The sequence below is a fragment of the Topomyia yanbarensis genome, chromosome 3, assembly GCF_030247195.1.
Source record: "Topomyia yanbarensis strain Yona2022 chromosome 3, ASM3024719v1, whole genome shotgun sequence".
Classification (NCBI taxonomy): Eukaryota; Metazoa; Arthropoda; class Insecta; order Diptera; family Culicidae; genus Topomyia; species Topomyia yanbarensis.
The window spans coordinates 157,556,893-157,570,252 of NC_080672.1; the positions used below are offsets into that span (position 1 = coordinate 157,556,893).

The window sequence follows — 13,360 nt, forward strand, 5'->3', positions numbered from 1 at the left end:
CCAACCAGGTCAGATGATAAATAAAATAAAATAAAAAAATAAAAATAAAATAAAAAATTGACATGAACCGCTTTGCTTCGTTGTGAAGAACCAATATAATAACACAAATGCGTTGAAAACAGTAAAATTCTCGTGTTTGAGCACAATGAAAACTCGAATCGAGTGCCCCTATTGTTGCGCTACCATTTGACTCAATGCGTTGAACAAAGATGGCACACACTGCTCTAACCAACGGCTTCAAATGGGTAGGGTGATAATAGAAACATGGTGCAAATAGGCTCATCACGCTATATTAAATAGCGCAAACATTTATGAAACAATATTAAACATATACACTAGAGGTGTACGAATAAGGAATTGTGTCACTGTAGATGTTGATTTGGAGTTACCTTCCATCGAGATATGAACGAAACCAGCGAAGAAGTGGACCATGAATATTGAGTTTATCTAGCTTGGCTATTGAGATATCATGGTTGATTTTGTCGAAGGCCGCAGATAGATTGAATACATACGTTGTGAATGAGAGCAGGTTAGTCGTTGTCGGTCGATTAGGCATAGAACCATGTTGGTCGTTTGCGAGGTAGTGCTTATAGTGGTATCCAAAGCAATTAGCTCGAATAGTTTGGATAACGCACTTAAACACGAAATTCCTCGATAATTATCGATGTTCTATTTGTTTCCCTTTTCATGGACCGGAAACATGTGGGCCACTTTCCAACAAGTAGGAAAATTTCCAGTAGCGAGAGATAGCCCGAAGATTCGTCAAAGGGGTTCAAGAAACCCGCTGATACACTTTTTGTCAAAAGGTACACCATCTGGATCATCTGGACCCGGAGAACTAGATACCTTCAGCTTGGAATTTGCTGCAAGAGTATCAGTATTATCGACGCAAATTCGGTTCATGGGGCGTCCCACAGAATTTGGCCATGATTGTCTAGTTATGTTTTGGCCATTGGCGTAACTTGTGTTGCGTCTATTTAGTTCAAAACGTTGTATCTTTTAAAATATTTGGAATAAACCACTCAAATTTTGCACAGATATTCTCTGAAAGTAGACTAATTGTTTAAAAATATTGAAAAGCAGTCAATTCTAAAATTGCATAAATAAGTGGTATTAAACTTAATAACATATCGTTTTGTAAAAAACCTAATAAACACAAAATGGCAGAAAGTGGCAGCAATTTTGCTCTTGATTCACTTATTGGGACACTGATTTATTTAATGGTTTTGAAATTTAAGGTGAAAAATGGTGAGAACATAAATAAAGATCATTTTATAATACCAACATATTTGGGAAATATTGTACAATATATTCAGCTCAATTATAACTGTCATATACAATTGAAATATGCGGTTAATTTCGATTTTAGAATGTACAATGTACATTGTACATACCAATGGATTTAGCAGATACTTTAGGAATAGCCGATATATAATACTGGTTCTTGGATAAATGAAAGTAAATATTTTGACTTTTTTGACGAGAATTTATCTCTTTTATTTTATTTTAACTCTGACGGCTACTGCTGGATACAAATGTAATAAATAAATCATCCAAGGTTTCTAAATTGTGTAGCAGCTATCCAGGAAACCAGTCATGTATGATTAGAAGCTATTGCACGAGTTCGAAGTTCTCGCTTTTGGCCAGCTTTTTGGGTCAAATACTCCTCTGTGCGTTGTAGCAAAAATGTGCGACAATGTTTCAACGTCAATGGAGCACAGTTAATCCTATAAAAGCTGAATCCACCAAATTTTTCCCAGTTTCGTCCAATAGACAATCAATGGGCGATAAAGAAGATTAAGGCAAAAGTTACCAGCGTTACCTTGGTCGGATTAAGATTCAGTGTAATCCACTAGACAAGACCGTGACTTAAGAGGACATGTGCAAGCTAATAAACGGCATAAATAGAAAAGAGCGAGAATTTCTTAGAAATAACGATGAATGATGTTTCTGTTTCTGTTATGTGCGATGTAAATATGTTATTAGCTTTGTGTCACATCCCGTTTACTGTTTGCAAAAAAGATAGGGGAACCCGGGGTTATTCGGACCTACCTAAGAATATCGCTTTTTAGGCGGCTAGATTTGAAAAAAAATATCGGTCCAGGGTCCTAATCGTTAGTTTGAAACCATAGCTACATTTTGATGCTATAAAAGTTCATCTTCACCACTCCGTTGCAGCGCTAGGCGCCGATTTGCAAAACTCTACGTTTTTCGATCCTTTTACAATGTAGGGGTAATTTGGACATTCCTACGGGGCAATGCAGACCGTCGTTTTTTTAGTTTTTTTTTACAATGGAAATCTGTTTACCTCTGAAATATTTACTGGAAAAATTCCTTTAGATGCAAAAAAAATGCGTTACAAAAACTTTATTGAGGCAGGATCGTGATTTCCGGCGGTTAGAGCTTTCGGGACTCGCACACGGACGACTCGTGAAGGCACAATAGAAAACTGGATACCGATGGAATATGGTTCACGAGGAATAACTACGCACTACTAGTACAGCGGAAAAACTTTTATTCGCGGTCTGTTCCTCTCGACGGTTCAAATGGGAAAGAGGATTTTTATTGCTAATATTACTACAATTTAAACCTACGTTGTTTCAATTCAATTTCTTACACTCTAATTTCGTAGCAAGTCAACTTATAGCACTGACTGCATTCGGGTGTAGCCTTTTCTACCGACTTTCACTCTGGCTTAACTCCTAGCAAAACAAAATCAATCATTTGGAATCAAATTCAATGAGTCAACACATAGTTTTTCGCTTATCTCTAACACTGAAATATTCTGAAAGCCGTGTGGTGTCCGGCGGGCTGAAATCTTTTTGCACTATTTCAGCCAAGAATAGAACCTCTGGGAACTGCTCCCATGTCGTAAGAGGCGACTAACAACAACATGAAGTTCCTAGGTCGAGGTATTGCTCCGTACCGAAGACTTAACCTGGGCGAACCTTAAGGTTCAGGGTTGTTAATCGATAATTAATCGTCATCGTCGATAACGTTAACCACCCGTCAACGTCATCGGAAACTCCGTTAACGATAATGTATCGTCGGATTCATCGTCATCGTCGATAATTCATCAGTGGTTATCGCGATACATTTTGCGTTACTTTCCCATTTATTCGAGTTGAAGTTGATGCGGTTAAATTTCAATTGTTTAGAAATAAATAACTATTGAAGGACATGTTGTTGGCAGTTGAAAATCAATAGTTTGGACATTTTCTAAGCACAGTGTGGGGGGGGGGGTCCGACGATGTGTCAAAATCGAATTTTTTGTCAACTTTTCGGGAGTGTTTTATATTGAAGGGAAAGTTATTGGCAGTTGACAATCAATAGTTTTGGACATTTTCAATACACAGGAGGTTCGACGATGTGTGAAAATAGATTTTGTTCAACTTTTGGGGAAAGTTTATTATATTGAAAAAGCTATTGGTAAGTGAATAATCAGCTCCAATAAGACTTTAATTTGACTAGTATCGATGAACGCGGATCAATACGTACTGAAAATTCGCCGCGTCTGTTTTAATGAATCTAATTTCCAGTTCCGTTTTTGGTAACAAGCCCGTCCATCAGGTTAACGATCCTTTGTATTTCCCTTCAATGTTCGATATAATCGTTCGTATACATGTGTTTCACAAACAATCCGATATTAGAAATAGGAAACACTTTCGCTGATTTATAACATCTAGAGCTATCATAACTCTTTGTCTGTATAACGTGTTATCACTCGATAGTTTGCAACCCAAAAAATATATCGTAGAGAAGGAATAGCGAAGTTAGTCTAAATAATGTCGCAATAAATAGTGATTCGGCCCATTAAGCAGATAAGATTAGTTTTTCTGGGCAATACTCCCACGATCGGCTGTGTGGAATTGAAATTGCTTTTGTTTAGAAAACATAGGATACTCTCGGTAGCCGGCTACCCAGATTTTAAAAGAACAAAAAACTAAACAAGATCTTTTGTGAATATTTACGGCTTTCTCAGTCAATTTAGCTTGAGCAAACGAATTGTTTTTAAAACTGCCCGACGTTTCGACCGTTTTTGGCGGCCTTTTTCAAGGGAAACTAAAATAATCGTTTATTATGAGTGAACAGGTAAAGCATAGTAAAAACATATATGGAAAAGGTACGAAACAAAAACAAAATTGCAGTGCTGTGTGACTCACTTTAATCGTGTCGTTTTTGTCGTAGTCGCTGATTGCCAACGGTGGGAGGTTGGGTGTTTTTGCACTGGCCGAAATGGTTGTGGAGATGACGATTTTGTGCTGAAAAAGTCATCTGAAAAAATCTTTGGTACGGAGCTCTATGTATGCACGAAGTGGTCCAACGTCTGGTTTGAAGATGGTGACCCACTGATTGCGTATGGAGGGATTGATATCAATTGTGAGCCAAAACAACTGTCATCACTGGTTTCTGTGTTTCTATTCCTTCGAGTGCTGGTCGTTTTCAGTGTGTGTAGGATGCCGGCGTAGGTAGTGTTGAGACCATCTACATCGGTGCGATGGTTGACGGTGTTGGCGGTGTTTGAGATGTGGCACATTTCAAGTATTGGTAGAGCCGTCGATCGATAGGTTTTATCAATGATCTTAGCTTTGGTGAGATCAAAATTGTGGTCGTTTTTGATCATGTGTTCGATGAGAGCGGTTTTCTCACCGAGACTGATCAGCTGTTCGTCGGTGGTGATTGCGCCGTCGGTTTTTAATCGTACATACTGGTTTATGTTGAGAGTCGCAAGGAATCATTAAAACACAAATCCACCGCTAAAATCAACTTGCTGATCACCAGGTCAGCATCACCGAACAACAGCATTCCTACGCTCAACGAAAAAGCCATATTTAACGCTACCACCGTAACAGTTCCACCAGACACCTTGGCTCTGCTAAGTCTGGGACCAAAATTTTCGCTGCCAGTCACAAACATCAAACAAATTCCATTCTATCATTTACTCGCCGATGTTGAAGCCATCCTACACGTTTCTCCAGACCAAGCCGTACAAGATCGGAACAGATGCCAAGTGGCAACGCAAATCCAAAACTACATCTCTAAAGCAAAACACAACGAATACAAATCCCCGCTCCACGATTTCTGCAAACATGCAACGACCACAACTGCAAAATTTCTCACTGAACACCAAGACATCTGTATCCTCGAGGCCGACAAAGGTAATAGAACGGTCATAATGTATAAAAAAGAATATGACAACAAAATGTATGCGTTATTGAATGAACCAGCATACCAAACGGTATCCAAAGACCCCACACCTTCCGTCCAAAGACAGAACAACTCGCTCATTACCAGATTGCTCAATCTCAAGCTCATCGACACTAAAACATCTATGCGCCTAAAATCAAATACAGCTGTATGCCCACGCATATACGGACAACCCAAAGCGCACAAACCCAACTTGCCACTGCGCCCGGTGGTCCCCAATATCACAGCACCGACATATCAACTTGCCAAGTTCATAGGCAGTATACTAAAATCATCATTCCACAGTGAGTACAACACACCCGACAGTTTCCAGTTCACCGAGTATATACAACAGGTCACCCTTCCACCTGACTATGTCCTAGTGTCGTTTGATGTGGTCTCTCTGTACACAAACATACCAACAGAGCTGGTCACCCATGATATCATCATGGACTGGCGTAACATTAAAGTTCACACCAACATTAATTTGGATTTGTTTCTCGAGCTAGTCGAGTTTTGTATTAAAAGCAGTTACTTCAGATTCCGGGAAAAACACTACAAGCAAACGTTCGGCACAGCCATGGGCAGCCCCCTATCGCCCATTCTAGCTGATATTATTATGGAAAACTTACTACAAACTTCAATCAAACGACTTCCATTCACCATTCCGGTAATCCGCAAATATGTTGACGATCTATTCTTGGCGCTCCCCAAAGACAAAGTACAACAAACTCTGGATACTTTTAACGCATACAATCAACATCTACAGTTTACAAAAGAAGAGGAGATCGACAACAAACTTCCGTTCTTAGACACAGTAGTAACTCGACATTCAGACCAAACACTATCTACACGCTGGTACGCAAAACCGATAGCATCAGGCCGTCTTCTGAACTACCATTCTTTCCACCCGCTATCGATGAAAATGAACGTCGCTCAACAATTCATTAAAAGAGTGACTGGTCTCACCACGGATAACTGCCCTAACTTGCAGCAAAATATAATTTTTCAACATCTCCGTAGGAACAATTACCCATCATCACTCATCAACAGACTTATATCCCGCAATGCAAAAATATTCTGCCCCTCCAATAACTCTCAACAACCGGATAAAAATAAAAATGCATCTAACACAAGAGATCCTCCCAACGATAGCAGTCCGTCCACCGACCAGGTTTACAGATCACTGCCATACGTACCATCACTCAGCACATCTATAGTAAGCATTCTAAAATCCGATTACCCAAATGTTAAAATAGCATCAAAACCAATCAGCACCACATCCAAACTAATGCTGAACGTCAAAGACCCCGTAGATCCTCTGTTGCAATCTAATGTCATCTACAGTCTGCCTTGTGGGAACTGCCCAATGTACTACATAGGAATGACACGGAATCAGCTCAAAACAAGACTGTACGGCCACAAAACCAACATAAACCAGTATGTACGATTAAAAACCGACGGCGCAATCACCACCGACGAACAGCTGATCAGTCTCGGTGAGAAAACCGCTCTCATCGAACACATGATCAAAAACGACCACAATTTTGATCTCACCAAAGCTAAGATCATTGATAAAACCTATCGATCGACGGCTCTACCAATACTTGAAATGTGCCACATCTCAAACACCGCCAACACCGTCAACCATCGCACCGATGTAGATGGTCTCAACACTACCTACGCCGGCATCCTACACACACTGAAAACGACCAGCACTCGAAGGAATAGAAACACAGAAACCAGTGATGACAGTTGTTTTGGCTCACAATTGATATCAATCCCTCCATACGCAATCAGTGGGTCACCATCTTCAAACCAGACGTTGGACCACTTCGTGCATACATAGAGCTCCGTACCAAAGATTTTTTCAGATGACTTTTTCAGCACAAAATCGTCATCTCCACAACCATTTCGGCCAGTGCAAAAACACCCAACCTCTCACCGTTGGCAATCAGCGACTACTACAAAAACGACACGATTAAAGTGAGTCACACAGCACTGCAATTTTGTTTTTGTTTCGTACCTTTTCCATATATGTTTTTACTATGCTTTACCTGTTCACTCATAATAAACGATTATTTTAGTTTCCCTTGAAAAAGGCCGCCAAAAACGGTCGAAACGTCGGGCAGTTTTAAAAACAATTCGTTTGCTCAAGCTAAATTGACTGAGAAAGCCGTAAATATTCACAAAAGATTGTAGTTCCAGTCGGTATAATACTCAAAGCTAAACAAGATCTTTTTCGAGCGATCGTGTTTTCGAAAACTAACTGAACTACCAACTAAGGGATCATCCATAAATGACGTAGCATTATATGGGAGAGGGGAGAGTTTTGCATTTTGTGATGATGTGTGACGACGGGAGGGTAGGGGGTCATGTCAGGCTATGTAGCTTTTTCAAAGGGGAATGACTAACATCGGTTTTTATTTAAAAAAATCACGGGGACAGGAGGGGGGAGAGTTACCGTCAAGCTACGTAATTACCAGGGGGTATTTAGAGGTTTGTGACGAAATGCTACGATGGGGGAGGGGGCTGGTACAAATTGCTCAAAAAATGCTACGTCATTTATGGATGATCCCTAATGAACTATGCTTTACAGGTCGCATCGCTTGCTTGGAGCGAATCCTAGACCCTATTTCCTTCCAAACTACCAACTCCGCGACACCTATGGAAGAGTCTGATGAACCTTCGGTATAAGATTCCTCATTTTATTCAAACGATCGTCGGGTAAAATCAGCACCGACACGATAGAAACCACGAATAAATTCGTCGCGTGATTGAATATTATTAAAAAATATAAGCAGTGCTTCTTATAGCCGGCTATCCGGAGTTCAAGTTGCTTATTTTGCTAATCGTATTAATACAACAAATGATAAATTTCCCAAATTCTCGGCAGCCGGCTGCCCAGAGCAATTATTACATGATAACGCTATTGGCACACTTACTAACAACTCTCCCCTTCCATTGATACATGTGGAGATGCAGAGGATTCCTCGGTCTCTAGTAGCAACATGTATCGAACTAACATTCCTTCCTTTCCCAGAAGATCTGCATTCGGACGTAGCCGGCGTTGGTATTGATCAGCATGCAGGGATCGGAATAGATTGTACAATGTGGCTCATCATGTTATTCCCAAGCATGTTGTTCCAATCAACATTTTGCAACCTAATTTGGTTCTGGTCAATAAGACAAGTAGCAACTACGGGCGATCTCTTATGCTTATGCTTATGCTTATCTCTAACACTGAAATATTCTGTTTACTCTTCATTATAGGGCAGCAGGCATATCTTCGTAATCGGTCGGCGAATGATTCCCTTGCTGGTGCGTAATTCAACGACGCGGGTAAGGCCGTCTGATGGTTCTCGCTAATGACCACTTTACGGGTGCGAGAAACTCGTCGACGACCACTACCAATCTGCCGGGCTGTGTTTGGTGCGATATGTTTGTTGTTTTTCTGCATTTCTTGAAGGTATTCGGTCTTCCACTGGTACCAAAACTGTTGTGCTCGATGCTGGAGACGTTGATAGTGATCAAGACGGCCGATCGGCATCTGGCTGACGTCGGCGTCGGGGAGAGCGGATTGTGAAGTGCCAATCAGGAAGTGCGCTGGTGTGAGGACTGTTAGATCATTTGGATCCTCCGTGAGTAGTATTAGAGGTCTCGAATTCATTGCTGATTCGATTTCAGCCAACACCGTAGCCATATCCTCAAAAGAGAGCATTGCATTTCCAAGCTGGCGATACAAGTGCTTCTTGGCGACTTTTACAGCTGCTTCCCACAATCCACCGAAATGTGGAGCCTTCGGAGGGATCATATGCCATTGGATTCCTTCGTTTGCGCAGTGTGTGGCAATTTCTCCGGTAATTTTCTTCTTCTGCAGTAACTGGTAAAGTGCATGCAGTTCGTTACGTGCACCTTCAAAATTCTTTCCGTTATCGGAGTGCATATGCGTGGGGCAGCCGCGGCGGGCAATGAACCTTCTTAGTGCAGAGAGGAAAGCGGGGGTCGACAAATCGCTGACCAGTTCAATATGCACTGCTTTCGTCACGAAACAAACAAAAATGCTGAGGTAGGCTTTTGTAGGTGCCGCTCGTTTGTGTATTGGCTTGATATATACTGGACCGGCATAGTCCACACCGGTAACCGAAAAAGGGCGGCTTGGAGTGATTCGTTGCAAGGGCAATTGTCCGGTCTGCTGCTTTGCTGGAACGGGAGAGGCACGGGCGCATCTAAAACAGTTTCTCATGACGCTGTTGACCACTCGTCGTCCTTGAATTGGCCAATATTCTTGCCGAATGGCCGCCACCGTGCAACAGTTTAAGATGGTAATGCTGAACCACTAATCGTCTGAATGGATGGGAACTGGGAATTAGGATTGGATGCTTAGTCAGGTAAGGCTGCTCGGAGAGTTTTAATCTGCCCCCGACACGTAATATACCGTCCGGATCGACAAAAGGACTCAAAAGGCGTAAGTCGGATCGTTTGGATATCGCATAACCCTTCCCCAGATCTCTCATTTCCTCAGCGAATACATCTGTTTGGGCTAGTGCTATTAATTTAAAGCGAGCTGCTGTGATTTCATGCACTGTGAGTGTTGTGGAATTTTCTGGCGTTTGCTCGGGAAACAATTTTCGTCGACAGGCAGCGATGAAACGAAGGCAGTATGCTGTCACACGAATCAATCGGTTGTAAGTAGCAAATCGCTTGAATATTTCATTCACGCAGGGCTTGTTTTGGACGGCCGCCACCATCCTTCGCCGCTCTAGAATATCTTCTTGGGTTTTCTGATGCTGTGTTTTTGCTGGCCATTCTGCTTCAGGTAGTTTTAGCCGCTTAGGTCCGTGATGCCAAAGGTCACAGTTGAGGAAATCGCTCACTTTTATCCCTCTCGTGATGAGATCCGCAGGGTTTTGTTTACCCGTTACATGGTTCCAGTGGGATCCGTGGGTACTGGTTTGTATCTCGGACACTCGATTCGCGATGAAAGTGTTCCAAGTATATGGAGGGGAGCGTAACCATTCCAGCGTGACTGTGGAATCGGACCAAAAGAAAGATGTGGAGATGAGCATATCCAGAGCGGCGGCAACCTTTTTGTGTAGACGGGCCGCGAGAACAGCAGCTGATAATTCTAATCAGGGTACGGAAATTTATTTTAACGGTGCGACTTTCGACTTCGATGCAAGCAGCTGGATGTGAACTCGACCTTTGGAATCAGTTGATCTGGCATATATGCAAGCGCCATATGCCTGCTGGGATGCATCTGCAAATGTATGCAGTTGGACGGTGGAATTTGGTAAGAATGCGTACCGGTTCACCCTGTAGGAAGAAAGTGATGGAAGTTCGGCATAATAGTTCTCCCATTTAGTGCGTATATTGTCCGAAACTTCTTCGTCCCATCCGCAAGGTTGCAACCATAGCTCTTGGAGAAGCATTTTTGCCCGTATAATAACCGGCGCTGTAAGACCAAGAGGGTCAAAGTGTTTGGATACGGACGACAGTATGGATCGTTTAGTGGGTGGTCCGTATTCATAAAAGGGAGAGGAATCAAACCGTAACTGATCTGTCGCTGGTTCCCAGCTAACTCCTAGCGTTTTTATTGTTTCATGGTGGTCGAATTTGAGGGCGGGCTGAGTTCCAATCTGCGACGGATCGAGGTCTTCGAGAACGTTTGAGTTGTTTGATGTCCACTTTCTGAGAATAAACCCTCCCTTCCTTAGCAGTTCATCTAGTGCGATGCGAGTTTGAATTGCTTCTTCTTTCGTCTCTGCTCCCCCAATGTAGTCATCCACATAAAACCCCTTGCGTAGGGCCGGTCCGCCGAGTGGATAACAATCTTCTTCGTCAGCGGCCAGTTGCTGTAAGGTACGTGTGGCCAGGAATGACGATGTAGCTAGACCATATGTCACAGTTTGCAATTCGTAGGTGGAAATCGGGGCATGAGAATCGAATCGCCAAAGTATGCGTTGTAGCGGGGCATCTTCTGGGTTCAATAACACTTGGCGATACATTTTTTCGATATCCGCTACAAGCGCTATGGGGTATTTGCGAAACCGAAGCACTAAGGTAAGAAGTTCATCCTGAATGATAGGACCAACTTGCAGGGCATCATTTAGAGAAAATCCGGTCGATGTCTTTGCAGATCCGTCGAATACCACACGAACCTTTGTGGTTGTACTTGACTGTTTTAATACGGCATGATGGGGTAGGTAGTGCACCAGAGACGGTTCGATTTCGTTTTCAGGTACTAGCCTCATGTGACCTAGCGACAAATACTCTGATAGGAACGAATGGTATTGTGCTTTTAATTCGGGTGATCCACATAGTCGCTTTTCTAAGTAATGAAAGCGACGAAGGGCGGCTGCTTTTGATTCACCTAACATGAGATCGAAGTTAGTGTGACGGGGTAAACGGACGACATACCTTCCCTCGCGTGTACGGGAAACGTTGGAAGCAAAGTGGGACTCGCACTGCTGTTCTTCCACAGAGTTTGTTTTCCATCTCTTGAGTGCACCAAAAACGTTCAAGGGCTTCTTGCAGCGGGTCACGGAGTGCGATATGGTATGCTATGGGTTCCGCTGCGACGGGGGAAACAGTTCTTCCACTAACGATCTATCCAAAAATGCTGCCGATAAGGATTGGGTTGTTAGGTTGATCAATTCTAGTACCAGGGTTTACGAATGTAAAGAAATGCTCAGCTCCGAGTAACATATCGATCGCATCAGATTTGTTGAAGGTTGGGTCGGCCAAAAAAAATTCCTGCGGGATATGCCAGCTGTTTCCAGGGACAGTTACGACGGGTAAATCAATTGTGATTCGGGGCATAACGAGAAAATCAAGACCAATCTCGATGGCGCATTTTCTTGATTTAATATTTGTTCTGACACAATGATGGATGTTTGATGACGACTATGTCGTACACGGTGATGTTGATTTTGTTTCGATTTCCAATGAAGAAGCTGGCATAGTCGCTCGCTCATTATATTGGATTGTGAGCCATTATCTAATAGTGCTCGTGCGGGGTGTAATTTACCGTTAGAATCGACGACCAGTAGCACAACCGTAGAAAGCAAAACGTTTGCGTTTGAAAGCGGAGCTTGATCTTTCGCATGGACTGTTGCAGCATTAGTGGACGTCGCTCTTCGTTGAACGGTCGATGCATTATTTCGCTTTTCAATGAAGTTCACTGGGTGGGCTAGTGCGTGTGATGTGGAAGGCTGTAGATCATCTTCGATTGGATAGTAGCCAGGGTGCAGCAGAGAATGGTGTCGTTTCTTGCAGTGACGGCAGGAGAAATTCGATTGGCAATTCTGCGCAATATGATTTTGGCGAAAGCAATTGTGACATAGGCGATCATAGTTCACGAGATCTAATCGTTCGGGGAGCGACATATTTTCGAACTGTGGGCATTGGAAAAGTGGGTGATGTTGATCGCATGCATGGCATTGGCGATGGGTTGTTTCTGCTGCGGCATGGGAAACGATTTTTTGGAACGGCGGCTTACGAAACATGGGCGGCTGGTAGAGCGGTGCAGGCTGGGCTTGATGGTTTACTGACATCGATTCCAAAACACGGGCCCGTCTCTGTAGAAAGTCGATCAGGCAGTTGAAGTCTGGGTTATCAGCAGTAGTAGCGAAGTCTTCCCACGCTTTCAGGGTACCGGTATCAAGTCGAAGGCAAAGGAGATGTTCCAACATGGTGCTCCACGCATCAATTGGTTCTGCAAGTTGGCGGAGGGTTTTGGTATGACGTTCGTATACGTCGACTACAGAATGAAATGCGGCAGCGGATTCTTTACTCATTCGGGGGCAGTCTAATAGGGCCTGAAGATGACGTTTTTTTTAGCAAATACTCATTGGCATAACGTGAAACGAGCGCTTGCCAAGCGATGGTATAGTTGGCGGAACTAATCCCAATAGATCCGATAAGCTGTGCTGCTTCTCTCTTGACAGCAGCACGAAGATAGTGGAATTTTTGAATGGCGGGAACTTCTACATTGCATTGTCGTGAATCAAGGCAACGAAAGTGTCATGGAAGGCTAACCACTGGTTGTAGTCTCCATCGAATTCCGGCAGCGAAATAGTCGGTAGCTTTATAGCGGAGAGCCCAGAGTACGCTTGAGGGATCACATTTGTTGAAGGAGACAAGGGAAGGTACGATTTTAGAGCAGCCTTTG

General features: G+C 42.9%; 2 protein-coding genes across 2 annotated transcripts; one reads left to right on the forward strand and one right to left on the reverse strand.

Annotated features, from left to right (window-relative positions):
• The first annotated feature begins 5,203 nt into the window (after positions 1–5,203).
• Positions 5,204–7,036, forward strand: LOC131687332 (uncharacterized). The gene has a single exon (XM_058971409.1). The coding sequence runs from the start codon at positions 5,204–5,206 to the stop codon at positions 7,034–7,036; it is 1,833 nt and encodes a 610-aa protein (XP_058827392.1).
• Positions 7,037–7,128: 92 nt separating this feature from the next.
• Positions 7,129–12,986, reverse strand: LOC131687333 (uncharacterized). Its single transcript, XM_058971410.1, has 5 exons — positions 12,218–12,986; positions 10,391–11,461; positions 9,446–10,315; positions 8,449–9,390; positions 7,129–7,151 (listed from the first exon to the last, which is right to left on the reverse strand). The coding sequence occupies exons 1-5, from the start codon at positions 12,984–12,986 to the stop codon at positions 7,129–7,131; spliced, it is 3,675 nt and encodes a 1,224-aa protein (XP_058827393.1).
• Positions 12,987–13,360: the final 374 nt, after the last annotated feature.

Bases quoted from the DNA above. Each gene is read 5' to 3' on its own strand.
- LOC131687332 (XM_058971409.1), top strand. From the start codon at position 5,204: ATGTATGCGTTATTGAATGAACCAGCATACCAAACGGTATCCAAAGAC.
- LOC131687333 (XM_058971410.1), bottom strand. From the start codon at position 12,986: ATGAGTAAAGAATCCGCTGCCGCATTTCATTCTGTAGTCGACGTATAC. The intron at 11,462-12,217 runs GTAAATTACACC...CGTTCCTATCAG, and splicing joins ACTGGTCGTCGATTCTAACG to AGTATTTGTCGCTAGGTCAC. The intron at 9,391-9,445 runs GTCAACAGCGTC...CTCCCGTTCCAG, and splicing joins CAATTCAAGGACGACGAGTG to CAAAGCAGCAGACCGGACAA.